At 56.3% G+C, this 23816-nt stretch overlaps 3 protein-coding genes and 1 long non-coding RNA gene across 6 annotated transcripts; 3 read left to right on the plus strand and 1 right to left on the minus strand.

The window, feature by feature from the left end:
• The first annotated feature begins 816 nt into the window (after positions 1–816).
• CLDN4 (claudin 4) lies at positions 817–3303 on the plus strand. The gene has a single exon (XM_008538051.2). It carries the CDS (start codon positions 1780–1782, stop codon positions 2407–2409), a length of 630 nt encoding a protein of 209 aa, XP_008536273.1. The 5' UTR covers positions 817–1779; the 3' UTR covers positions 2410–3303.
• An 852-nt stretch (positions 3304–4155) lies between these two features.
• METTL27 (methyltransferase like 27) lies at positions 4156–20484 on the minus strand. The gene is given in 8 exon segments (XM_008538052.2): positions 4156–4436; positions 4438–4558; positions 6347–6439; positions 6798–6933; positions 7146–7274; positions 7819–7945; positions 8244–8552; positions 20299–20484. Coding segments are annotated over 6 exon segments (816 nt in total). The 5' UTR covers positions 7942–7945; positions 8244–8552; positions 20299–20484; the 3' UTR covers positions 4156–4222.
• LOC139074723 (uncharacterized) lies at positions 10515–15913 on the plus strand. 3 transcript variants are annotated; one of them, XR_011524411.1, is made up of 3 exons: positions 10515–10826; positions 14169–14289; positions 15254–15913. It is a non-coding gene; the product is annotated as an uncharacterized lncRNA (long non-coding RNA). The 3 variants fall into 3 exon arrangements; XR_011524412.1 differs by lacking the exon at positions 10515–10826 and adding an exon at positions 13014–13310 and having other exon boundaries at positions 15254–15712; XR_011524413.1 differs by lacking the exon at positions 10515–10826 and adding an exon at positions 13152–13781.
• Positions 20485–20532: 48 nt separating the features above from the next.
• TMEM270 (transmembrane protein 270) lies at positions 20533–23238 on the plus strand. The gene is made up of 3 exons (XM_008538050.2): positions 20533–20660; positions 22344–22781; positions 22925–23238. Exons 1-3 carry the CDS (start codon positions 20589–20591, stop codon positions 23219–23221), a joined length of 807 nt encoding a protein of 268 aa, XP_008536272.1. The 5' UTR covers positions 20533–20588; the 3' UTR covers positions 23222–23238.
• Positions 23239–23816: the final 578 nt, after the last annotated feature.

The following is a 23816-nucleotide window of genomic DNA, read 5'->3' on the forward strand; positions in this document are numbered from 1 at the left end:
GCTCAAGGACGAGTTGGAGTCTGGCCCCTGAGGCGTGCCCCTCACATGGTGGGGGAGAGAGACACGCAGGGGTCATGTGGAGGGTGAGGGGTCCCCTTGATCTGGCTGGGATGAGCCCCCGCCACTGTCTGCCCCCTACAGTGACCCCTTCCTCTAGGTTCCCTCAGCCCCCTGCCCCAAATGGGCCCTTCCTGATCCTCGACCCCCTGCCCTACTTCCACCTCCATCCTGTTCCCAGGGGCACCTTTCCAAGGTGTGTGGACACCTCAGCCTGGCACCCAGCGCCCAGCCCAGGGCTTGGTGGTGGTTGAAGCAGAGGTTTCCGGACTTTCCCTAGGCCCACCCCCCCACTCCCCGGTGTCTGGTCAGACTGGATTCCTTGAGGTTTCCAGAACCAGTGGCATTTCCCCAGCCGTGCCTTTGCTCTTGCTGCTCCCTCTCCCAGAAGGTCCTCCTTCACCCAGTCCTGCTGCCTTGCACAACTCCGGGGCCACCCATTCATGGTGATTTCTGTCGTCACTGCCCTCTGCAGCATGACCCAAGAATACGGCACCCCCTGGAGTTGTGCTGTGCAGTCCCCCTTCCCTGGCAAGTCCCCTCCCCAGCACCCCACCCCCACCCTGTCTGAGTTCTCCCTCTCTTCAAAGTCTCACGGGACTTTGCACCCATCCTGGCTTTATTGGACAACTGTTTTGTGTGTCTTCACAGAGTAAACACCCATTTGCTGGGCTGATGTCCCAGGGTCGGGCCCATGGCTGGCTCATGGTGACCTCCCCCACTCAGTTCCAGCCAAACAGGCTTAGAACTGGCAGAAACTTCCATGGTCGGGGGAGGGTAGGCTTCCTTCTCTCTGGCCTCAAAGGCATCGCCTCCAAGGCCCCTTCCTCCGGCAGCGCTGGGAAGCTGGGTGGTGGTGGTGAGAGATGGGGAGGGTGGGTGATGGACCCAGGAATCCTGGCCCCTCAGCTTCTCGTTCCCCAAAACTGGACTTCCTCAGGCCAACGCCAAGACTGCTGGTGAGGCAAAGGTATGAATGATGAGAACCACAATAGTAGTGATGAGGCCCCTGCTGAAGGAGGTAGGACATGACTACAGTAATCAAGGTGGGGCTGCTCTTCCACCTTCCCAGGACTTCATCCTCAGACCCTTTCCCTGAGGGTCCCCACCCCTGCCCACCCACTCAAGCCTGGAATGAGGGAGCCCTGGGGCGTGGCTGGGCCTGGCTGCCCTCCCCCCCATTCCTCGCCCCCAGGTGCTGGTGGCTGTGACTCAGTGTCTTGTCTCCAGGTTGACCTCAGCATGGGCCTGGGGGCACCGGGAAAGGGCAGTTTCCTCTGAGACTGGCTCTCGGGGTGGTGACTCAGGGGCCCAGGGCTGGGGCCTTAAATTGTCTTTGTTGGCTCAGGCTCAGGAATCCAGAGAAACTGGTCAGGGGGAGGCCCCAGAGCCTGAAACCCCTCCCTCTGCCCCCGCCCCTCAGCAGAGCCTATAACTGCTCCAATCTTCAGTTTGAGAGCGCCAGTAGCTGTGGGCGGCGGAAGGAACTGGTCTGATCACGCTTGCTGGGCTTGTGCTTCTGCTTCTCAGGAAAGACACTTGGCGGCTTCTGACTCTCGGGACAGGCACTTGGGGGCTGCTCCGACTGGCTTTGCCTCTGGACTCGCCCTGAGAGGGCTCCCTGTGGACACTGAGTGTCCGTCCTCAGCACTTGGACTCTTACAGCCCCCAGAGCCGGATCCCCACAGCCTCCAGGTCCGAGGCCCCTGCAGACGCTGAGCGATGGCTTCTATGGGGCTGCAGGTGATGGGCATCGCCCTGGCCGTGCTGGGCTGGCTGGGCGCCATACTGAGCTGCGCGCTGCCCATGTGGCGCGTATCGGCCTTCATCGGCAGCAACATCGTGACGGCGCAGACCATCTGGGAGGGCCTGTGGATGTCCTGCGTGGTGCAGAGCACGGGCCAGATGCAGTGCAAGGTGTACGACTCGCTGCTGGCGCTGCCGCAGGACCTGCAGGCCGCCCGCGCCCTCATGGTCATCTGCATTATCCTGGCCGTGCTGGGCGTGTTGCTGGCCGTGGTGGGCGGCAAGTGCACCAACTGTGTGGAGGACGAGAGCTCCAAGGCCAAGATCATGATTGTGGCGGGCGTGGTGTTCCTGCTGGCTGGCCTGCTGTCCATAGTGCCCGTGTCCTGGACGGCCCACAATGTCATCCGTGACTTCTACAACCCACTGGTGGCCTCTGGCCAGAAGCGCGAGATGGGCGCCTCACTCTACGTCGGCTGGGCCGCCTCCGGCCTGCTGATTCTCGGCGGGGCCCTACTCTGCTGCAATTGCCCGCCCAGAACAGACAAGCCCTACTCGGCCAAGTACTCAGCCGCCCGCTCCGGCCCAGCCAGCAACTACGTGTAAGGCGCCCCGGCTCAACTCTCCCTGTCGGCTTTGTTTCTCCCTGGACTGAGCTCAGGGCAGCCTGTGACCCCAGGATGGCCCTGCCACGGGCTGCAGGCTGCCAGGGGCTGAGTGAGCGTGGACAGAGCCGTTGGTCGGCAGCTCTCAGCCCCTGCTGGCCCTCTCGGACGCATACCCATGGCCTCCTCTACACCAGCAAGGATGGATGGAGAGAGACTCCAGTGCCACCCACCTCTGAATGGTCTGTGGATACAAGAGAGGGGACGGGAGCATCAGGGTGTGGCAGTGGAGGAGGGAGCTGGCTCCTGCTGGCCAGGACAGCTCAGCTGCCTTTGCTTGGGCTCTGCGTCTGAGTGGGTACCCTGCCCATGACCATGTTGGCCACTGTCCCCTTCTTTGATCTTCCCCACTCCCTCTGCCTGCATCCTCTGGGTGGGTCAGCAAGCGCTTGGGCTGTAAGGCCCCCTGGAAACCTGTGGTCGTGAGAATGGCTGCGGCTTGCTTACCCACCTGCTGGTGGGGCACAGAGGAGTTGACGGACAAGTTTAGAGGGGAGGGGTGCTACAAACTGGTTTGGGTAGTGGTGGGGGAGGGGACCACAGGCTGCCCGTACCCTCCGGCTCCTGCCCCGCAGCCTCTGCAGAACCCTCCACCCGCCCCATGCCCCTGGAGACTGGCCAGCTGTGGATCTGCCGCCACTGGATTCGCCACCCCTGCCAATGTCATCGGCCGGCCTGGGGAGGACAGGGGGAACGGTCTTTCTCTGGCCCTCACCCTAGGAAGTCCTGGGGGCTTTTCCCTCCCATCTATGTGGTTTCTGTTTTGTAATTTAAGATCTATTCATCACGGTAATTGCTATTATTTTCTACAATAAATGGGACCTGTGCACAGGAAGACTCTGTATCGTTTCTGATTTCAGCTGTGGAGTTAGGCGGAGCCGGGCTGGAGGCCTGGGCAGGGGGTCAGTGAGGGGAGGACCACTGGTTGTGGCCAGGATGGCAACACTTGAAAAACCGGTTTTGGGGAGTTGAGAAAAATTAGAACCGGCTTGACCTTTGGAATCACCTTGTTCAAGGCCTTCACTTGCTGGAGGGCAAACCCCGTACACAGGAGACACGGTGTGCACCCAGGAGCCTGGGGAAGTGTTGGGGACCCCAGGAGGGAGACCCAGCCCTGGGGAATGGGCCACCTGCCCTCTCTGTCGTTGTCCAGATTTGTCTGGGCAACCAGGCTGGTCTGCTCACCCTCCAGGTCCCACGGCCTGGCATTTGCTCAGGCTGTCCCTGCCCTCAGCCTGAAATGCCCTTTTTTCTTTCTCCACCCCTCTGAATCCTGCTTGTCCTGTAGTTCTAGCTCAGAGCTGCCTCCCCCAGGAAGCCTTCCCACGGCCCCTGTTCATGCTGACAGTCACCAAAGCCCTTCTACCTGCCCAGCTCACGGCAGTCTCCAAGCCTCACCCTGAGCTCGGGGTTCTGATCCCTTTGGGGACAAGGAGACCGGGTCCCGGACATGTGAAAGTGCTTGGCCGAGGCCCAGATACCTGGGTTCCTGGTCCGTGAGTCAGAGGTGAGAGGGCCCGGGACTCTCGGAGGAGTCATAAAGTCACATCTGTGGCCCTAGCATGCCTGGCTTAGGGACGGGCCAGGGTGGGGGCCCCCTCTGTCCTGTCTCTTCTCATTCTGTCCTTCTTGGAGACAGAGGTCACTCTTTCCTGGGGCAAGAGATCCACAGAGCCAGAGTCCTGCCTTCCCTCCTGGGTCTCATTTAATAGGCTGCGCTCTCCTGAAGGCCGGGATTGGTGCCGTGGCCCACTTTACAGATGAAGCAGAGGAGGCCTGAGCATGGACCGGCTGAGGCCACACAGAGAGTCAGAGGCCAGCCGGGGACTGGGGACTGGGCCTCCCTCCCTCAACCTGGGCTGCCTTCTGCTTTCGGTACAGGTAGATGATGCCAGAGATGAAACCATCACTGTTGGAAGTGCCAGGCACCAGCTCGAGCTCTGAGGTGGCCAGTTCCCACTGGTCCACAGGCCAGGCCACCACGCGTTCCCAGGCCCCGGCCTGCTCCAGCCGGTCCAGGGTGGCCTCCAGTGCCTCCTTGTATCGCAGATTGGATGGGTTGGTCCTGGTGGTCAGACACACCAGCCCACCTGGGGAGGGGTGGGGAGGGACAGGTGAGTGGGGGTGGGGCAGGAGCCACGGTTCCAGGCACTCTGCCCTCCCTCCCCCCAAGGGTGTCTTCAAGGGTGTCAGTTCTCCCAGCTTGGTCCCATCTCCACGGCTTTGGTGCTTTTGGCCCTCCCCCAGGGACACCTTTCTGCTTCCTCAGCTTGACAGCCTCCTATACATGCTTCAAGGCCCAGGTGTCCTTTATGCTGGGAATTCTTGGCTTAATCCACTGGACAGAGGGGGCTCCCTCCTCAGCGCTCACCAGGCCCTCAGCTGGAGGATGTGGCTGTGTCTGGATGCCCAGGAAGGAAGCACATGGCAAATCCCTTCACCTCTCTGAGCCTCAGTTTCCCAGCCTGCAGAGCAGGGATGACCGCCCTGTCTCACAGGAAGGCCGGCAAAGCCTTAAGCGCTGGCTGAGTGAATGAATGACCCCGTCCCTTCAGGTATTCAGGCACCTATGGGATGCCCAGTGTGGGCTCAGATACACTCAGGAAAGACCGGTGCCTGGAAGGCTTCCTGGAGGAAGGGGTGAGGAGAAGAAGGGCCCTGATGGTGGGGGGCACTCCATGAGAGGAAAAGCTCCAAAGTAGGGGAGTCCGTGATGTGTGGGCAGGCAGACAGGGCTCCATCCAGCTGAGGGATCTGACAGGCACAGGCTGGGCTAGGAGGCCCGGTCCTTACTGGTTCCGGCGAAGGGAGATTTCTATCCCCCGGAGCCAATCACTGCCTCTCTCTCTGACCCCACCAATGTCCCTGTGTCTGTCAGCTCCTGTGACCCCCCCCGAGGCTGAAGCCTGCCCAGACCTGCCCGGGCTGGGCCACAGCCCCTGCTGGGCCCAGGGCGGGTGAGGAAGGCAGGGAGAAGAGAAGATGTGATCTTGCTGCTTTGGGGCAAATTCAGGGCTTTCTGCTCCTGTCCTGCCTCAAGTCAGTGCCTCATGATCCCCATGCTCTGCCACTCTCCTTTATGCCCATGACTTTGCTCCCCACCTGCCCTCACTCCCTATCCCAGCCCTTGGAAATGCCTCCCTTCTCTGACTTCTCAGAGCACTGAGCACTCATGGCCCTTGTGGGCCCACCCCGGCCCCCCCCCCCCCCCCGCCCCGGGGCCCCCCCTGCTGGGACGTGGTGGCTTGGGGATGGAGGCCCAGAGAGCAGGGTGTGTCCCTCCTCCGCAGGGCTGAGGCAAGCACAGGGCAGGGACACAGCAGGAGGAGAGTAACACAATCCTCACCTGCACATCAGCCCCAGGGTGGAGAGTTCACCAAACGTGCTCACCTGAGCAGCCCCATCTCACAGATGAGGAAACTGAGACCCCAAAAGAGAAACGGGTTCACCTGATGGCCATCCATGAGTTAGTGAGGAAGCTGGAGGATGAGGGAACTGAACTGAGCTCCTGCTGTCTACCAGGGCTGAAGCAAGGCCTCAGAGACGTCATTTTACCCAATTCTCACCATGAGCCTATGGGGAAAGGCCTAAGCCATTCTGCTTATAGGTAAGGAAACAAAGGCTGGATTGGAGGGTGAAGCCACCCGAAGGTGGCAAGCTGGCTACCTTTCTGCCCTGCCTATTTGCCTGGCTCTGTTGATGGTGGCAACTGAGGCAGGGCCCTGGGCTGGCAGCTGGTGGCTGGGATGCTAGCTTAGGCTGTATGACCCTGGGCAGGACCCTGCCCCTTGCCTGGCCTGAGGGGCCCTGAGGCTTGTGTCTCTGGGTGCGGAGAGGGGAAGGGGTGCATGTGTGGGGTTCGATGGGCTGCTTCTCACCTGGCTTGGTAACTCGCAGGAGCTCAGGTATCGCACTGCAGGGCACCTGGCCGTCACTGAGGGCACCCACCATCAGCACTGTGTCGAAGGTCCCTGTGTGGGGCGTGCGGATGTGGTGTGGTGGCGTGTCTCAGATTACTCTGGAGGATGGTACCCACAGAGGGGCCTGGGCAGGGACCAGCTCTGCCACTAGTGTCTACAGGACCCAGATCCCCCGCGAGATATGGCAGGTAAGGCCCAGTCCTGGGCTGAGGTCAGATCCTGGGATAGAGGGCTCAGAGAGGGTCTCAGAGGCACTGGGGAGCTCAGACGGGGAACGGGGGCTCAGTGTGGGAGGGAGCTTGTGGAGGGCTCAGCAAGCAGGATGGAGGCTTGGCAAGGGAAAGGGGCTCTGTCAGATGGGCTTGGTCAGAGGGTGGGCCTTGGGGTGTCAGGGTGGGAAGGCAAGTACCTTCAGAGCTGGGCAGAGGCTCCTGACCCAGGGTGCAGAGGCTGAGGTGCTGGTAGAGGCCACGGGCCCGGGCCTGCTCCAGCATCGCTGGGCTCCCATCCACCCCATGCAACTGGAGGAAGCCCCGAGCCTGCAGCTGGGGTGGGAGCACTGTTACAGTTCACCCCCACAACCTCCCAGCTGGGTCCCTGCACCTGGCGGAGGGCAGTGGACCCCACAGGGGATGTAGCCCAAGTGTTTGGAACCAGTGAGTCTGAGGGGGGAGGCAGAGTTCTGGGGGCAAGGGTTGCGGGAAATGTGAGCAAGCGGGGGGCTGAAGAGAGGGCAGGGGATTCACGATGGCCTCACCTCTGCAGCCACCAGGCCAGTGCCACAGGCTACATCCAGGATCAGGGCAGCATTGGGCGGGCCCGGAAGGGCTTGCATGAGGCAGTCCACTGCGAGGCGGGGGGCACGGTACTGCAGGGCGGCCACATCCTGGGGACAGAGTGCTGAGCCAACTGCCACCAGGGGCCCATGTTTGGGGGACATTTGTGTGGGTGGTCTCAGAGTCAGCCAGACCAAGCTGTGTTTGTGTGCTTGGGGCCCAGGCTTTGCTGAGACTACGGGAGAGGAGACCCAGGCATGAGGTGCTTTCCTCTGCCAAGGTGCCAGGACTGGATAGTCAGCCCCCAGCTACTGCTGGGGCTTTTTCTGCTCCACAAGGCAACTAAGTTCAGAAAGAGCACTCAATGGCACCTCATCCAGGCAGCCCCTGTGCCTGGGCTGCAGTCCCAGGTGGGGAGGTCTTGGCTCCTGATCTCCAGCGGCTGCCAATCTGGAGAGATGGGGACGGCCAGAGAGTAGGGCCACTGTGGGTGGGCAGAAGAGGGGCCATTCCGCGGGACAGGACTGCAGGGTGAGTCTCACTTCATTCTCACAAGCCACCCTGGGATGCAAGGCTGACTATTCCCGCTTCGTAGATAGGAGACGAGGCGGGATGAGGGGAGGGGGGTGCAGGTGAGGACCTGGCCCGGTTTACCTGGTCATAGTCCAGAGCCCAGCGGTCATAGAAGAGGAGCTTCTGGGCCAGGTCGGTGATGCCGTGCAAGGCCCCGACCCGCGCACGCGCCTCGCTGAGGCTTCCGCCCTCCTCCTGGGCCATCCTCCTGTGGGGACACGGCCTCCGTGTCCTGAGGCCCACCTCAATCCCCACCCGCCACCCCATCATGCACAGCAGAGGAGGCTGTCAGGACGCGGCCTCTCCCGGCCACCGGCGCAATCCCATTTCACAGGAGGGAACACTGAGCACAGGGAGGGTGAGACTGGACACGTGCGGTTCAGGGCTGGGGGTAGCGGTGTCCCCTGCGGGGGAGGCAGGACCTGCCCCCACCTACCCGCCCCCGGCCGCGGTGAGCGGGCTTCCAGGGCAGAAGGGTCTCTAACCGGGTAGGGGTCAGAACTCACCAGCTGGGTGGGCGCAGGAACTCTCAGCGGGGCCTGTGCGGCGAGCCTGGCCCCGCCCCCGCCGCCCTCCAGGATTGGCTTTCCGCGAGAGAAAGTACCCAATCAGAGGAAAGCACTGGCAGCCGCCCTCCACCACCAGCCAATGAGCTCAAAGTTCTAGGCCCTCCTCCTGCCCCAGAAGATCGCCCACTTTTCCGACATGGTTTCACTGTCTGCAGGTTTAGGAGCATGTCTGCCTCCTCCCGGCTCCCGGCGTCCTTCATGCTTCCTAAAAGCGAGGGCTCTGAGGCACTGCGAGCGTCAGAGTTCCTACGGGGCAAGAGAGGGACCTAGAATCAGCCTTCACTTTTAGAACACTCATCAAGACCTAGGCAACGCTGTCCAGTAGAACTTTCTGCCGTCCCGGCTGCTGAGCACTTGGAATGTGGCGAGTGCTACTGAGGAATTGCGTTTTAAATTTATTTTGTTTTAATCGCTTAACCATCCGTGGCTCGTGGCCTCCTGGCAGCACCTGCGTCCGCGTCGTTTGCTTGGGTTGCTCCAGGGGAAGCCCTTAGAGGAGCTTGTTAGAAATGCAAATTCTTGAGCCCCACCCCAGACCTAGTGAATCAGAATTAGATTGCTGGGGGGTGCGGTGGGAGTGGGGCCCAGAAATCTGCACTTTAACTGACTCTCCAGGTGGTTTGTATGCAGCTCAAGTTTCAGAAGCACTAGCCTAGAGAAGCCTTGTAGGGAATCAGTTAGGGCAGGCAGAGCTTCAGAGGCTGTTGACGTCCAGGCAGGAGGTGATGGTAGCTTGAACTTGGGTGGAGGTCATGGCTGCGCATGGGAGTGGATGAAGTTCTGAGAGGTTTAGGCAGTAGAAGCAGCGGGGCTCGATGACTGAGCCCGTGGCAGGGGGAAGCAAGATGTCAGGAGCCGTGCCAGGTTTCTGCTTGAGTCGTTGGGTTGATGGTGGTGCCATTCACAGCAGGGGAAGTCCAGGAGGAGGAGCAGGTTTGGGGCGAAGAGGATATCACAGTGGGGATGTTGAGTTTGAGATAGCTACGTGAGGATGTCCAGGAGTCTTGTGCTCAGGAGGGGGATCAGGCTGGAGACAGATTGGGGGTCATGAGTATAAGCGACAGTAATCGAGGCAGCTGGTAAAGTGAGATTGTGCAGGGAGAGAAGAGGAAGACAAGAAAGCTCAGGGTGGGAGAGGAGCGTCTAGGAGTGTTGGAGAAAACCCAGAGAAAGTTAGTAAGGATGCCAAAAACAGTGTTTCAAAAAGATGGGGGATGGCCGACATTGCCCAATGTTGCTGAGAGCTGGTGTAAAGTGAGGCTTAAGAAGTGAGCACTGGATATAGGGACGTGGAGGTCCTTGGTGGCCAAGGTAGACCCTGCCAGGGTACACCACTTGCCAAGTTGGCCTCTTCTTCTGAAGTTGGACTACAAGTCCCAGCCTCCCTTGCATGTGGGTGTGGCCACGTGGCTGAATTCTGGCCAGTAGAATGTGGGTGGGGGTAAAGTGCTCCATTTCCAGATCTGGACCATAAACACTTCTTATATGATCCTCTATGGAGTGGGCTCCAAGCCCCCAGAGAGTGGAGCTACAAGACGAAGGAATCTGGGACCTGAAATGATTGTGTGGAGCAGTGCCTGCCCCACCAACCTGCACTGGACTTTAACAAGAACAGAAATAAACTTGCGTTGTGTTGAGCCACTGAGATTTCAGGGTTTGTTATAATAGCTATTATCATTTCCCTCGCTTAATACAGTGACCCTGGCAAGAGCAGTTTTTGGGGAGTGGAGATAGTAGAGGAAACCCAGATTTCAGCTGTTACCAGCCAAGATCCAAAACCAAATCTGTCTTAGTCCAAAGGTGTATGGGGAACGTGTTTTAAACCTGTTGTGTTCAGGGGCAAATAACAGAACACCTGCATAGCAGTGGCTTCAGCAGAGGGAGATTTTGTTGTTAGTGCTGTCTAGTGGATTCCAACTCTTAGCGCCCCTGTGTCTGGCAGAGCGGAACCCTGCCCGGTCTTTTTGTGCTATCCTCTCGCCTTCCAGCACTGTGTCAGACAAGGCTCTGCTGCTATTCATAGGGTTTTCGCGGCCATTTTTTTGGAAGTGGTGGCCAGGTCCTTCTGCCTCGTCTGTCTTAGTCTGGAAGCTCAGCTGAAGCCTGTCCACCATGAATCACCCTGCTGGTGTTTGAAATCCTGGTGGCATAGCTTTCAGCACCACAGCAACACGCAGCTGCCACAGTGTGACACCCGACAGGCGGGGAGGAGATTTACAGGTCTAATAAAGGAAGCTGAGACTGCGCCGTGTGGGCTGGGGCTCAGTTATGCCACCAGGGACCCAGGCTCTTGTCATCTTCCCTCTTGGCCACCTTCTGCATGGAGGCCTTTGTCCTCATGTCTGTCACATCCTCATGGCTGCTACACCTCCTGAGAGGGTGAAGGGGAAATGGCAAAAAGCTAGGCCCGCTGAGTCTATTCCTTCACAAAACCTTTGTTGGAAGCCCCACTCCGTGACTTCTGCTTCATTCTATTGGCCAGACTGGGTCGCATGCTCACCCCTGAGTCATCAGTGGAAGGTGAGTGGGGCGGGGGAGGCTGGGCACGGAGGGAGACAGTGTTGGCCCCATCTCTTCAGCCTCATATTCTGTTCAGGCCAATAAATATTTTTTGTGCACCTACTATTTACCTGGCCCTGGGCGGGGCACTGGAGTCACAGAGATGAGTCAGAAATAGCCGCCCCCCGACTGGTGGGGGCAGTGGGGGAGGGGTGTCTTTTGTTCACGCTCCGATCACTGCCTCCTCAGTACCCTTGTACGGGGCTTTTCTAGCTACCCCCCGCCACCCCAGATCCCTTGTTTGTCTAGGGTGGGGGTAGTGGGTGGGCACTATGATGTTGTCAACTTGTGAAAACAGAAACCAGTTTAAGAGGCACAGTGTTGATTTGGGATCACAGAACTGCAGTTCCGGAGCCTAGACTCAGGTAGAAACCAAAACAGTGTCCGCCAGGGAGTAAAAGTCAGGCTTTTAAAGGCCAAGGAGGGAGGTTGTTGTACAAAGAATGTCAGTTGGAGTTGGAGGCAGAGAGCCGGTCTTGGCTAAACATTGATCGACTATCGATTCTGTCTTCAGATAGTCTGCAATCCTCAGCCTTTGTGATAGGGGAGTCCGTTCTCCCGCTGACTTCTCAAACAATTACTTGTAAAACAATTGCTGTTTTGGCCCCGTCCAAAGGTTTGGCCCAGTCCAAGGTTCAAGACAGCAGAGCAGTTTCTCTGGAAGGGCAGCTCCGACTCTGTTTTAAAATGGCCCCACTATATTTAATTTTGGCAATGTTGGGACATGTGATTATGGGGAGTGATCCTTCCACTAAGATGGATGGCCCCAGTAAAGGCAGTCCGGTTGGACCATCAGAAGGTGGCTTGGGGGGCTCCAGGAGAGGCCCTGGGGAGGTCCCGGGGGCCCTCACAGCCCCTCAGTGGTGACTGACCAGGAGGTGCACAGTGTGTGGGCACCAACGTGGCTCCATGGCGATGGCTCCTGGGCCTTGAAGGAGGACAAGACTTGCCATGGGGGATACCGTGGGGGCTGGTGGTCTCTGGAGGTTTCTCTGCTCCTCCCAGGCTCCAACCCAGGCCCCACTGACTTCTCTACCCAGAGCCCACTCCATTCCCACTGCTCGGAGCCCAGGAACCTGCTCTGGTCTTGTGGCGGGAGGCCTTTCTCTGACTCATCGTGTTTTTTTGTTTCTTCTAATCCTTCAGTTCTTTCAAATCCTAAGCTTTTGGAACCCGAAAGCCTTTTCTGTGTCTTTTGCTGAAAATGACCCTCCCCTGGGGCAGTGGACACCACCCAGTCCAGCTGCTGCCAAAGTAGGGGGACGGGTTGGGTAACAGGAAATAGTTTGGGGGTGACGAGGGGCATTAAAGGCAGAAGTTCGTGTTTCAAAACGAATGTCCACTCTCGCAGGTGTACAAGCCAAAGACCAAGGGCAGCGGGTGGCCGAGAAGGAGAGGCAAGAGTCATCCCGCGGCCAGAGAAAATGGCCGAGGGGAGGGCACGCCAGGCCAAGACTTGGTGATGCCAATGGGCATGAATTCTGGGGGAAGGCGTGACTTTCGGGGGGCCAGGCGTGTGAGGGGGGTGTGCACGTGTGTGAGGATGTGGGGGTTCTTGGGATGCTTCCAAAAGCAGGTGTCAGAAACCCAGCCCGGGGTGGTTTACAGAGTAGGGGTTTGCTCTTTCTTCTTCTTCTTTTTTCCTGCTTTTTCTCCCCAAATCCCCCCAGTACATAGTTGTATATTTTAGTCGTGGGTCCTTCTAGTCGTGGCATGTAGGACGTTGCCTCAGCATGGCTTGATGAGCAGTGCTAGGTCCACGCCCAGGATCCTAACTGGCGAAACCCTGGGCCACCGAAGCGGAGCGCACGAACTTAACCACTCGGCCACAGGGCCAGCCCCTGCTCTTTCTTCTTGCAAGAAGCCTACTGGCCCAGCAGCCCCCTGATTTTGCCAAGGACCCTGGCTCCATTCTCTAGTTTGCCACGCTGTGCGTTTGCTCTGTGAGCTCCTTGCAGTCACAAGATGGTGGCAGCACCTCAGGCGTTTGTGTGTCCGCGCATACCAGGCCCCAAGGCAGGCTGGAGACGGGCCTTGTCTCCTGGCCTCTCTCTCTGCTTTGCGGACGGAGGATATTCTTCCAGAAGCCCTTTGGCCGGGAAAGCCTGGCACTTCCAGGCTGGGGTGTGGGAAGTCAGTGTGGCCTCTGGGAGGGCGGGGGAGGGGAATGGCTGCTGGTGCAAGCTACAGTGCCTGCTCCTCTGTGTGTGCACACACCTGTGTGTCTGTGTCCAATGGGCACGAGCGTCCGCAGGCCTGGCGGCTGGTGTGGGCAGCACCCAGGCCACTGGGAGTGAGGTCACCAGGCTGTGAGCCTGGTTTCCAACCCTGAAGGAGCCGCGTGGAGCTCCAGCCTCAGATCTGCCTTTTGCAAAGATGGCTCCAGAAGGCAGCGTGGAGAGTGGATGGGCACCCGCGGGTTCTGAGGCTGTTGTAATTGTTCAGGTGAGAGCTGGAGCCCGAGCAGCTGGGGCTGCCACGAGGGGCTGCCTGGGGGTTGATGGGTTGTGAGGTTTGGGGGACAAGGGAGCAACTTCTCTTCCTTCTGGTTTCTTCCCAACCCAGCAGCTGCTCCTTCTGAGCTCCTCACTGCCTCCTCCTCCTCTCCTTCCCCTGTAAACGTGGGAGAGCCCTGGGCTCAGTCCTGGGCCCTCTGCTCTTCTCTATCCACACCCACTTCCTAGGTGATCTCATCCAGTCCTGCGGTTTTGAGTGCTGTTTGTATGCCGGGATTCCTAAATGGATCACTCCTAGCCCTGTCTCTCCCCTGAACTCTGCACTCGCGCCCCTGACATCTCCCCTTGGAGGCCATAGGCCTCTCGCTGGCAGCATGCCCTAAGCCAGCTTTCATTCCCTACCTCCCATCTCAGCAGATGCCCGGGCCTGGGCACCCAAGGGCTCAGCCCAAGCCATTTGGTGAGTCCTGCGGCCTCCCCCCTCCACCCCTCCTACTCTGGTCCCATCCACCCTCTCTGCTTGCCCAGACCCCGGTGGCAGCCTTCTCACTGGTGTCCCTGCCTCCCCCGTTGCCCCCACCCACAGTCTATTTTCCTCACAGGAGCCAGAGGTAGTATTAATTATTACTTTAAAAGCTTTTATGGAAAATTTCAAACACACACAAAAGAGGATATTAGTACAACTACCATGTATTTGTTCATCACTCGATTTCCTAGTTAACAAAATATGTCCAACCAGAAAGAGGTTTTAACAGTGTAAATTTGATGAGGTACTCCCCTGCTTAAACCTAAAATCCAAATTTCTTCCCAACCTCATCCCTAACCTCTCTGCTCCTCTCTCTGCCAGCCTGGCCCCTGCTGTGCCCAGAACATGCCACAGTGACCTCAGGGCCTTTGCACTGCTGTTTTGGGGCCTGGATCACTCTCCCCTCAGGTCTTTGCTTCACTGGCTTGCTCTTGACCTTCAGGTATGCACCACCCAGAATGAGCAAATGTTAGCATTTTGTTGTTGTTGCTTCAGAATATTTGAAAGTAGAAAAAGCAGAAAGCATTACAGATGAAGCTGACATTCCTTCTGACTTCTTCCCTCCTCCATCTGCGGCCCCAGGGAACCAGCTCCCACCATGAATGGGTGCAGACCTTCTAGGTCTCGTTTTTATATTTTGACTCCATGTGTGTCCAGTACAACAGATAATATTGCTTAATGATTTGAAGAAATTTATATAAACCTTATCATTTTATAGCTATTACTCTGTAACTTTCCTTTTTCATTTAACACTATGTTTTCGAAATCTTTCTACGTCAACATGTACAGATCTCATTCATTTTAGTCATCCCTCGGACAGATACACCCAGTTCATTTTTCTGTTTCCCTATGGATGGAAAAAATGCTGCCACAAATAGCCCCGCACATATTTTTTTGTTCACAAGTGGATGCTTCTCGAAGGAGTGCTTTCCAGGCTGGGGTTTGCAACTCACTAGGGGGTAGTGAAAACAATTCAGTCAGTTGTGAAATAGGATGAATAGACAATAAAAAGAGTACATTGCACGTAGGAAGGGTAATTATCATTTTGACTTCCTGTTTCTGTTTCACGTGTGTGTCACGGGAGGCTTTGTACAACCCATTTCTTACCGTGGGTGGCTCTCAGGATCCAAAGACCAACATGGGACTGCTGGCTCAGGGTGTGGGACCGTCTCAAGCTCTGGTTGCCTCGACGGGTGGTGCCTTGGCAGACCTTTTTGTTTTTGCACACGAGTATGAGATAGTATCTCACTGTGGTTTTAATTTGCATTTCCCTCGATTACTAATGAAGTTGAACATCTTTTCATAAGTTTGTTGCTCTTTGGGTTTCCCGCCTGTCCTGTGAATTGCCGTTGCCTATGTGTTCTGTTGAGTCTCTTGATCTTACCTTATTTATCTTTTATTTGTAGGCGTTCCTGAGATACTCTCTGTGTTCTGGATACTGATCCTCGGACAGTTTCATGGGTTGCAGACATCTCTCCCAGGCTGGGACTGCCTTTTGGCTTTCCCCATGGGCTCTCTCCAGCAGATCTGTCTATAAGGAGTTTGTCAGCGACTGGGGCCAGGGCAGCGCGGTGGGGAAGAGGAGGCAGAGGCTGCACGGCCGAGGCTGGTGGGGCTGATGAGGAGGCTCAGGACTTCTTTCAACAACATGGTTGAAATGGTCAGGTGAGGGGGCACTGAGAAACTTTTTCTTCTCTTATTAAATATTGTATACATTTAAAGTGTACAAAACTTGATGTTTTGACACATGTACACACTGTGAAACAGCCACCACAATCCTGCTATGGAACATATGCATCACCTCTCCTTAGTTACCGTTTGTCTGTGTGTTGAGAAGACGTAATAAAATCTACTCTCCTGGCAAATTTGGGGTACACAATACGGTGTTCTTAGCTATCTTCACCATACTGATCTCTAGAACTTATTTATCTTGTCGAACTGAAACTTTGTACCCTTTGACCAACAGCACTGCATTTCCTCCAACCCTAGCCTCTGGTAACCGCCGTTCTACTGTTTCTATGAATTTGTCTTTTTTAGATTCCACATAAAAGTGAAATCATGCAGCATTTTTCCGTCTGTATCTTGCTTATTTCACTTAGCCTAACGTCCTGTAGCTCCATCCATGTTGTCAGGCTTTCTTCTTTTCAAAGTTTGAATAATAGCCCATTGTGTTTGTGTGTGTGTGTGTGTGTGTGTGTGTGTATCTCTCTCTCTCTATCTCACTTGTAGGAATGTAAATAGGTGCAGCCACTTGAAAAACAGTATGGAGGTTCCTCAGAAAATTAAAAATAGAAATACCATATGATCCAGCCATCACACTGCTGAGTATATATCCAGAGGAATTGAAATCAGGATCTTGAAGAGATATATGCACCCCCATGTTCACTGCAGCATTATTCACAAAGCCAAGATGCTGACACAGTGTCAATATCCTTCCGCGGACTGAGGAACATTTTCTTTAGGACTCAAGAGGCCGGGCAGAGAAAAGAGCAAGTACAGAGACAGGGACTGGTGGGATGGGTCTGTGGTGGGTGGGAGAACATTCCAGAGAAAGGTTTGGTGAGCTGGCAGAAAACAAGTGCACTAAACATGTTGGTTCTGAACAAATTGATCAATAAATGAGTTGATGAAAATGATATTTCCCGTTGCTGTTTTCTCATATGTGGATGATTTTTGTGTCTCACAGCTGTGACTTTGCAATCTGTTGCTGACATTTATATGTTTTTGTCCATTTATACGAACTTTTATTTTGGGAGTGAATAATGTTTTTGAACAAACGGATGGTTTGACAAGTTTATATCCTTCTAAAGAACACTTTTAAAGCCTTTTCATGTTAAAAAAAATGAATTAGTTTTAAGGCAGCAATGACCCTTATTTATATTTGGCAGTGTTCTTTTGGAATTTAAAAATCTAGTCTGGGACGCCACATGAATTGCCTGAAAGTAGTTTGGTTGAAATGAATATTTCCACATATGGGTTTATGGATTCATACAATTTTGGTGCACCCTGAGGGTGATTTCTTTTTACAAATTTGCATATATTTTTAAAGCAATTTTGTCCAACTTGTAGCTTATTTTGTTGTTAAAAGTTCTTGAGTTCTTTTTCTACCACCAGACGCTGACTTCACTTGCGCATCAGCCCCGACGCATTGGCTGGGGCCCTTCACAGATCCTATTTCGTTGACTGCCTGCAGCCTCACCTGGCAGGTTTGACAAGGTATATCCCAGTTTTACAGATAAGGAAGCTTGAGGCGGGAGCGTAGACTTGTAATTAAGCAGCAGAGGTCAGTTCACACCCAAGTCTGCTCGACTCCAGAATCTTCTCCCTGAACCAGGATGGGTCCCTCAGGCTTTCCTCGGTTTTTAATCGTTATGTTTGCATCGAAGTGGCTTCGATAGTCATCTTTAGAAAGAAAAAAAATTCAAGTTCCAATAAGTACGAAGGCATGTTTATCATTTTTGTGTCCTTCTGGGAGAAAAGTAAATGAAGATTTGGAATAAAGTCGTTTTAACATTGGAACATGGAAGAAAGAGGGAGAGTATGAGTCCTGATGATTTCTCGGTAGTTTCGCTTCCAGCAACCCAGGCATGACCGGACCTGCCCCGGGCGAGCTCCTGGGGATGACGCATATTGTTGTCACAGGGAAACTGGCCTTGCGGGCCGTGAAGGGACAAATAAGCCGCCGAAAACTTTCCACGGACTCGCGCAGGTGCGCCGGGCCCGCGCCCCTGGTCTCTGGCGCCCCCGCGCGGCCGCGTGCCGTCCTGCAGCCGCAGGGGAGCGCACCTGAGAGCCCTTGGGCGCCGGGGCTGGGGGAAGAGGGGGCTTCCCTCTCTCCTGGCGCCCTCCGTCCTGGGCAGGGGAGGGGAGTCTCCACGCAGCTGGGCAGGGACACGGGAATGGCGTCCTCTGGCGTGCGGCAAGGCAGCGGCCGCCGATAACTGGGTTATCTCACCTGGTTCTTCCTGTTCCCCTTGAGGTGTTGCCCAAGGCCATACAGAACGAGGGTGCTCCGATGGCCTTGAACCGAGGTGTTGAGTAGGAAAGAGAGGGGGGTGGGGACTCCCTGCTGGAGGATCCCACTTGGGGCTGCCTTCTGCAGCAGCCCCTGCTGCCCTCACGTCCAGCCTGGCAGGTAGGGACCTCCGAGGCTGTTACTTGTTTATTCACTGGTTTATGAATTCAACAACTACTTATGGAGCTCCTACTATGAACCCAACACTGTTTAGGCATGGGACACAGTAGTGGACAGGACTGATGGTCCTGGCCTTCAGAGGTGGCTTGGCATGAAGATGAGGAAGGAAGGTGACGGCAGTGACTCTGGGTTTTCTGGCTCGTGGGACTGCATGGCTGGGGCTGCTGTTCCCCCAGCTAGGTTAGGGGAGCTCCTGAGCTGGTTTCACACTCCAGGGGGGGCCTCCGACCTCTGTCACTAGATTTCCAGCCTTGTGGCCCCTCGGTGTCCCTCCCCTCCTGTGGTTTGGGCAGCTACAGAGCCACAGAGAGGCCTTGCTGAAATCTAGCTCGAGGACCAAGATGAAGGCTCTGGCAGGGGTGTGGGACAGCTGAGTGGAGCTGAACCTGACCTTTTAATGGGACTTGAGAGGCACCCTGGGGGCCACACTGGGGGCAGTGGGGCAGAGTGAGGTCTCCGTGATTCCAGCTCCCACCTGGGTGGGCAGCAGCACCACCATCTGCCCTTCATGCGGGCCTTCTGAGGGGCATCCCTGACCCCCGCCTTGCTTGACCTCTCTTGCTACTCAATCCTCTGTTCGGAGACAGTTCTCCATGGGTCTCTCGTGTTTCTGCACACGAATCGATTGCTCTGTGTTCTGGTTGATCTTTTCCAGGATGTCTGTGTATTGATGCAGCTTGGAATATATAGTGTCTCCCTCTGGCTTGCTTACTGCCCATTATAAAAGATGTGGGTCCCCTGAGCTCAGAGTGTCTCTTCTGTAACACGCTTACTCCACGTGCAGGTGTCATCTGGCCCTTTTCACATCGCGCCGTGGGATTCCGGACTCAAGGAACCAATGCAAAATGCTTATACTTTAGTTCACTGCTAGTGCTGTGAGTAGTAAATTGTCCTTCATCTCTGACCCAGGAGTCTTGAGCCTTCTCCTGGCATCTGAGGAACTCTGCCAGGCTAACTGGTTAGCGTGCAAGCAGGGTACGGTCTTGGACCTTCCATTGTTCTTGACAGGGGAACCCTGTCAGTTCCACCTTCCGCATGTTCCTGGCATCCGTCTGCTTCTCTCCATTCCCAGCGCCACAGCGCTCGTCCCAGCTCCCGTCATCTCGTGCCTGGAGGGTTGCTGTTGCGGGTTCCTGCCTGGTCCCCCCCAGGCCCCTTCTCCTGCAAGTTTACCTCCTCATGCAGCTGGAGGGGCCGTCCTAAACCCCTAGCCATCTCCACTTGCCTTGTAGCCTCAGCTCTTCAATGGCTTCTGTCCTTTAGAAGAATATTCTGTGGCCCAGGTGGCCCTTGCCAACCTCACCACCTCCCTTGTTCTCCTCCTACATTCTGCTTTATGCTCTAGTAATACGGAATTGTTCGAATCGTGCTGTTGCGTCTGCCTGGACCTTCCGGCACACTTTCTTCTCTGGAAAACTCCTACCCATCCTTCAAAACTTAGCTCAAGGAGGCCTTTCTGAAGTCCCTGTGACCTCTCAGTGCCACAGTGTTGGAGAAACAGAGGATGGGTAGGGGAGGGACAGGGCAGAGGACAGAGTGGAGGGACTTTGCACACTCCACCCTCCAGCTGTTGCCCCAAGGGAGGAAATGAATGGGTGAACAGGACTGCCCTGGGCAAAAGTCATCGTTGACATTCCAGGGACTCATTGTGACAGGCTGCCCTGTATGGTTGGGCAGGTTGTATCCTGCACAAGCCTGCCTGGCTGAGCTGCGAGTGAGGACTGAAATCACGCTGTGTGCATGTGAAAGGGCTGGGGCAGCACGCCCTGCTGTAATCTGCGCAGAGGTGCCCTCCGCTCACAGCACCCTGTCTGCCAGAGGGCAAATTTTTTACGATTTCTGAAAGACCCCAGGGCCTCGTCCTGCACCCCCTGGGGCCATCTGCCGGCACCCAGACAGGAAAGCAATGCTCAAGATTCCCCATTCTCCCAGAATTCTAATTCTTTGGCACTAACCCGAGGTTCCGGCCACCAATCCAAGATGCTCCGGGAAGCCTGTGGCCTCCTCTAGCCTCTTGTGGCCCCGAGGGGGCTTTCTCAGCAAATGGCCCCCCTTCCCTCAGCACATGCCCCTCTCCGCGACCCTCCGAGACCCTTATGTCGGCACATCTTCTCTCCCCTTCACGGTGCTAGCCTGGCCTCAGAACCCGCCGAGACGTCTCTGAGACCTGAGAATAAAGGTCGCAATCTCATTTCTCTGCCTTGTGACTGGGACCAACCTTAGCAAAATGCGGGAAGAATGAATGGGGGTGCTTACGTCTGGGCTTCTGTCTGCCTGTCAACATTTCGTCACCTGCGGCCCTGGGGGAGAGACTTCTATTTCCCAGGCCTTCCATCCGATCTGTTGGGGTTTGGAATGATGGGGAATGGTGCGCATTGCTGCTTCAGTGGCCTCCTGCAGGCCCCGAGGACTTTCTCCGGGGCGGGAGGCAGCTGAAGGGGGATCTCTTGTGGCAACTGGGTCCCCACGGTGACTTGGCCCCCACCCTGCGGTGTCTGTGAGGTCACCCTGCCTCTCCCAGCTGGAGGAGCGGGAGGAGGGCAGACATGGAGGTCGTCCCCCCGGTCAGATCCAGCCTCTGGGGGATTCTGCGGCTGCTGGCGAAGCTCTGTGTGCTGGTGAGTGGGGGTGAGGGCGGAGGGGTAGGGGCCACACGCCTGGCCCTTCACAGCTGCCTCAGACCTGCTGGACCCTGTTGACCGTGGAACTAGGTGACTGCCTGTCCCCTGGAGCGATCTGCTGGCTCCCCGAAGCCCCGCCCCCAAGCCACAGTGCCGGAATTTTCTCTATAGAGGGTCATTCCTGGGGGTTAAGCATGGCTCTTCCCAGCCGTCTTTGTCAAACAAGTACAGCTGACCAGGGCCACATCTCCAAATCACAACTCCTCAGAGGGCTGAGTCATCAGAAAAGGGTCCCCTGGGTCGGGACTGTGGCCTAGGAAGGGAGATCACATGGTGCAGTAGAAAGAGACAGACAATTGGATTTGAATGTTGGCTGTGCCACTGTTTAGGTGTGTGACTTTGGGCAAGTCACTCCACCTCTCTGAGCCTCTGTTTCCTCTCCTGGGATTGTGTGGGATATAGTAGGTTTCTCTCCTTGCTGGTCTCAACACTGTGAGCTGGAGGCCAGCTCCTGTTTCCTGCCTCCCACCTACTTCCTCTCCTAGCTGGACCCCTGGGGTCCCTTCCTTTCCCAGCATAGCCCTACCCCCTCGGCTCTGCTGATCCCGCCCATGGTGGGGCACATAGCCAACCCCCAGATGGCTGCCTCTCACACCGTCCCTTAGGGCTCCAGGTGGTCCTGTGGACAGGGGCACGTGGGGTCCAGATGGGTGGGCGGGCGTTACTCAGGGGCTGGGGCATTAGGGCTGTGAGGAGGGGCCATTCAACTCCAGGACTCAGGTGAAGCTTTCTCGCTTACAGACTCTTTCCCCACCCAGCGCCTCTCTTCCTCCTGGTGGGTGGGAGACGTCATACCCACACTGTCACCCAGGACGGAAATCTGGCTATCTTCACCCCTCTCAGCGGGCCAGTTATTAACACCGTCACCAGCCCCCATGCCTCACATCTCTCTGCCCCTAATGGCACTGCCCTTCGCCCCCAGGTGCCCTCATGACACCGAGAGGCAACCGATGTGCAGGGAGGCCCAAGCGTTCACAAGAAGAAACTGATCTGGGTTTAAATCTCGCAGGATTAGAGCATTGAGGGGATGGTCATTCCTTATATAATAATAACAACAATGATAACAATAATAATAAATCTACCTCCTTCAGTCTGGAGCATTATAAGCAATCATTTAAATCAAAGGAAAGAAAACCAAATATAACATGAAACACTTTCTAAAGTTCCCTTCTGATAATGGAGTACTTAGAAGTGGGCAGATAGGGTCGGCCCGGTGGTTAAGTTCGTGCACTCTGCTTCGGCAGTGTGGGGTTTGTGGGTTTGGATCCCAGGTGCAGACCTAGCACCGCTCATCAAGCCATGCTGTGGCTGCACCCCACATACAAAATAGAGGGAGACTGGCACAGATGTTAGCTCAGGGACAATCTTCCTCAGTAAAAAGAGGAAGATTGGCAACAGATATTAGCTCAGGGGCAATCTTCCTCACCAAAAAAAGAAAAAAAAAGAGAAGTGGACAGATAAAGATCATTCTTGTGCGTGGAGAAACAGAGGCCTTGAGAGGGGGAGGCCCTGGCCCAAGGTGGGCTGGCAGTCTCCCACCTCTAATAAAACTTGGAGCAGATGGGGTTCCAGCCCCCAGTGAGTGACCATGGGTGGTGACTGCTTCTCCTTCTCCTGCAGCTGGTGCAGAACCGGGCCCACCTCTATAATTTCTTGCTCCTCAAGATCGTCCTCTTCAACCACTGGCTGTCGGGGCTGGCCCAGGAGGCCCAGGGGTCCTGTGGCCAGCAGGCCTACCCACCCACCCCGGTGCTCACAGCCTGCCCCATGGCCCGGGTTCTCCGGGCTGGGCTGGCACTGATGGAGGTTCCTGTGCAGCTGGTGCTGCGGGCACCCAGGCTGGTGTGGGCAGGCATGCTTGGCTGTGCCCGGGCCTTTAGCCTGGCCCTGAAGCGGCTAGGCGCCTGGGAGTGGCTGGGCCTGTCTGTGGCCACCTGGATGGACCTGCTTCTGTCATGTCTACACAGCCTGATGCTGGTGGTCTTGTTGCTGCTGCTGCTGACCTGGAAGTTGTGCTGGAAGGCCCACCGCTGTAGCCTGGGCTGGCTGTCCAGCAAGGTGGGTGGGTGGGGTGTGGGCTGGGCTGCTGAGGGCCAGCTTGGGGCACTGGGCATGGCCAGGGCTGGGCTGGGTCCGGCAGCCAGGCAGTGCAGCTGTGTGAGCTCCTGGTGACCACCTGCCAGTCTGCTTGCCCCTTCCAGGCGCTGCTGGAGAACTGCGTGGTGCTGGAGCTCCTGGCCCTGCTGAAGCGTCTGTACTGGTGGGTGGAGAGCACGACAGTGCTCACCTCCTGGCACCTGGCCTATCTTGTCACATGGACCACCTGCCTCGCCTCCCACCTGCTGCAGGCTGCCTTTGAGCACACAGCCCAGCTGGCCCAGGCCCAGGAGGCTGAGCCCCAGGAGGCCCTAGGGCCCTTGTCTGAGTCCCTTTTCCCTGAGCCCCTGGCCCCCCAGGCTGGGCCAGTCCTGCCAGAGCATGGAACGCCTGGAGAATAAATGTGTCCCCATCTGCCTCTCCTGGTCTGGTCTGGCCTAGGGTCTCACTCTCCATCCCTCTTCCCTAGTGGGCTGGAGGAGTGTGTATGCGTGTGTGCCCACATGTGTGTGCATGTTCATGTGTGTGTGCATGTGTGCCCTTGGGCTGCCCCGGGAAAGAAATCACATTCCGTGAGCACCTGACCTGTGCCAGATGACCATCTCAGACACTTTACACACATAATTTAGTTAAATCTCATAGCAGCACAGGCATCCGGTTGGATTAGCTCCATTTTCCAGATGAGAAAATTGAGCTGCAGAAGACCGAACATTCCCAAGATGCCAGAGTAAGTTAGGGGAAGAGCCAGCACTGGGCCCCAGGTTTTTTGTTTGCCGGAACCCCTAACTTTCTCCAGGTCCGTGCCTGTGGTTCTCAGGACTGTTGGTGCCCAGGGCTTAAGGGGAGATGGGTAGTTAGAGACTCTATCCTCTGGGGGGTGCCAGGGCCTCACATTTCATTTCAAAGATTTAGAAAATTCCTTCGAGAGGTAGTTACTCCTGAGCTGGTCTGCAACTAGCCCATCCATTGATTTACCTGCTTAGCCACTCTCTGTCC

This window comes from Equus przewalskii, chromosome 12, assembly GCF_037783145.1.
Source record: "Equus przewalskii isolate Varuska chromosome 12, EquPr2, whole genome shotgun sequence".
NCBI classification, from domain to species: Eukaryota; Metazoa; Chordata; class Mammalia; order Perissodactyla; family Equidae; genus Equus; species Equus przewalskii.

Excerpts from the sequence above, each read along its gene's own strand:
- CLDN4 (XM_008538051.2), top strand. The coding sequence starts at position 1,780 with ATGGCTTCTATGGGGCTGCAGGTGATGGGCATCGCCCTGGCCGTGCTG.
- TMEM270 (XM_008538050.2), top strand. The coding sequence starts at position 20,589 with ATGGAGGTCGTCCCCCCGGTCAGATCCAGCCTCTGGGGGATTCTGCGG. Across the intron at positions 20,661-22,343 it reads TGGCGAAGCTCTGTGTGCTG|CTGGTGCAGAACCGGGCCCA; the intron begins GTGAGTGGGGGT and ends CTTCTCCTGCAG. Across the intron at positions 22,782-22,924 it reads TGGGCTGGCTGTCCAGCAAG|GCGCTGCTGGAGAACTGCGT; the intron begins GTGGGTGGGTGG and ends TGCCCCTTCCAG.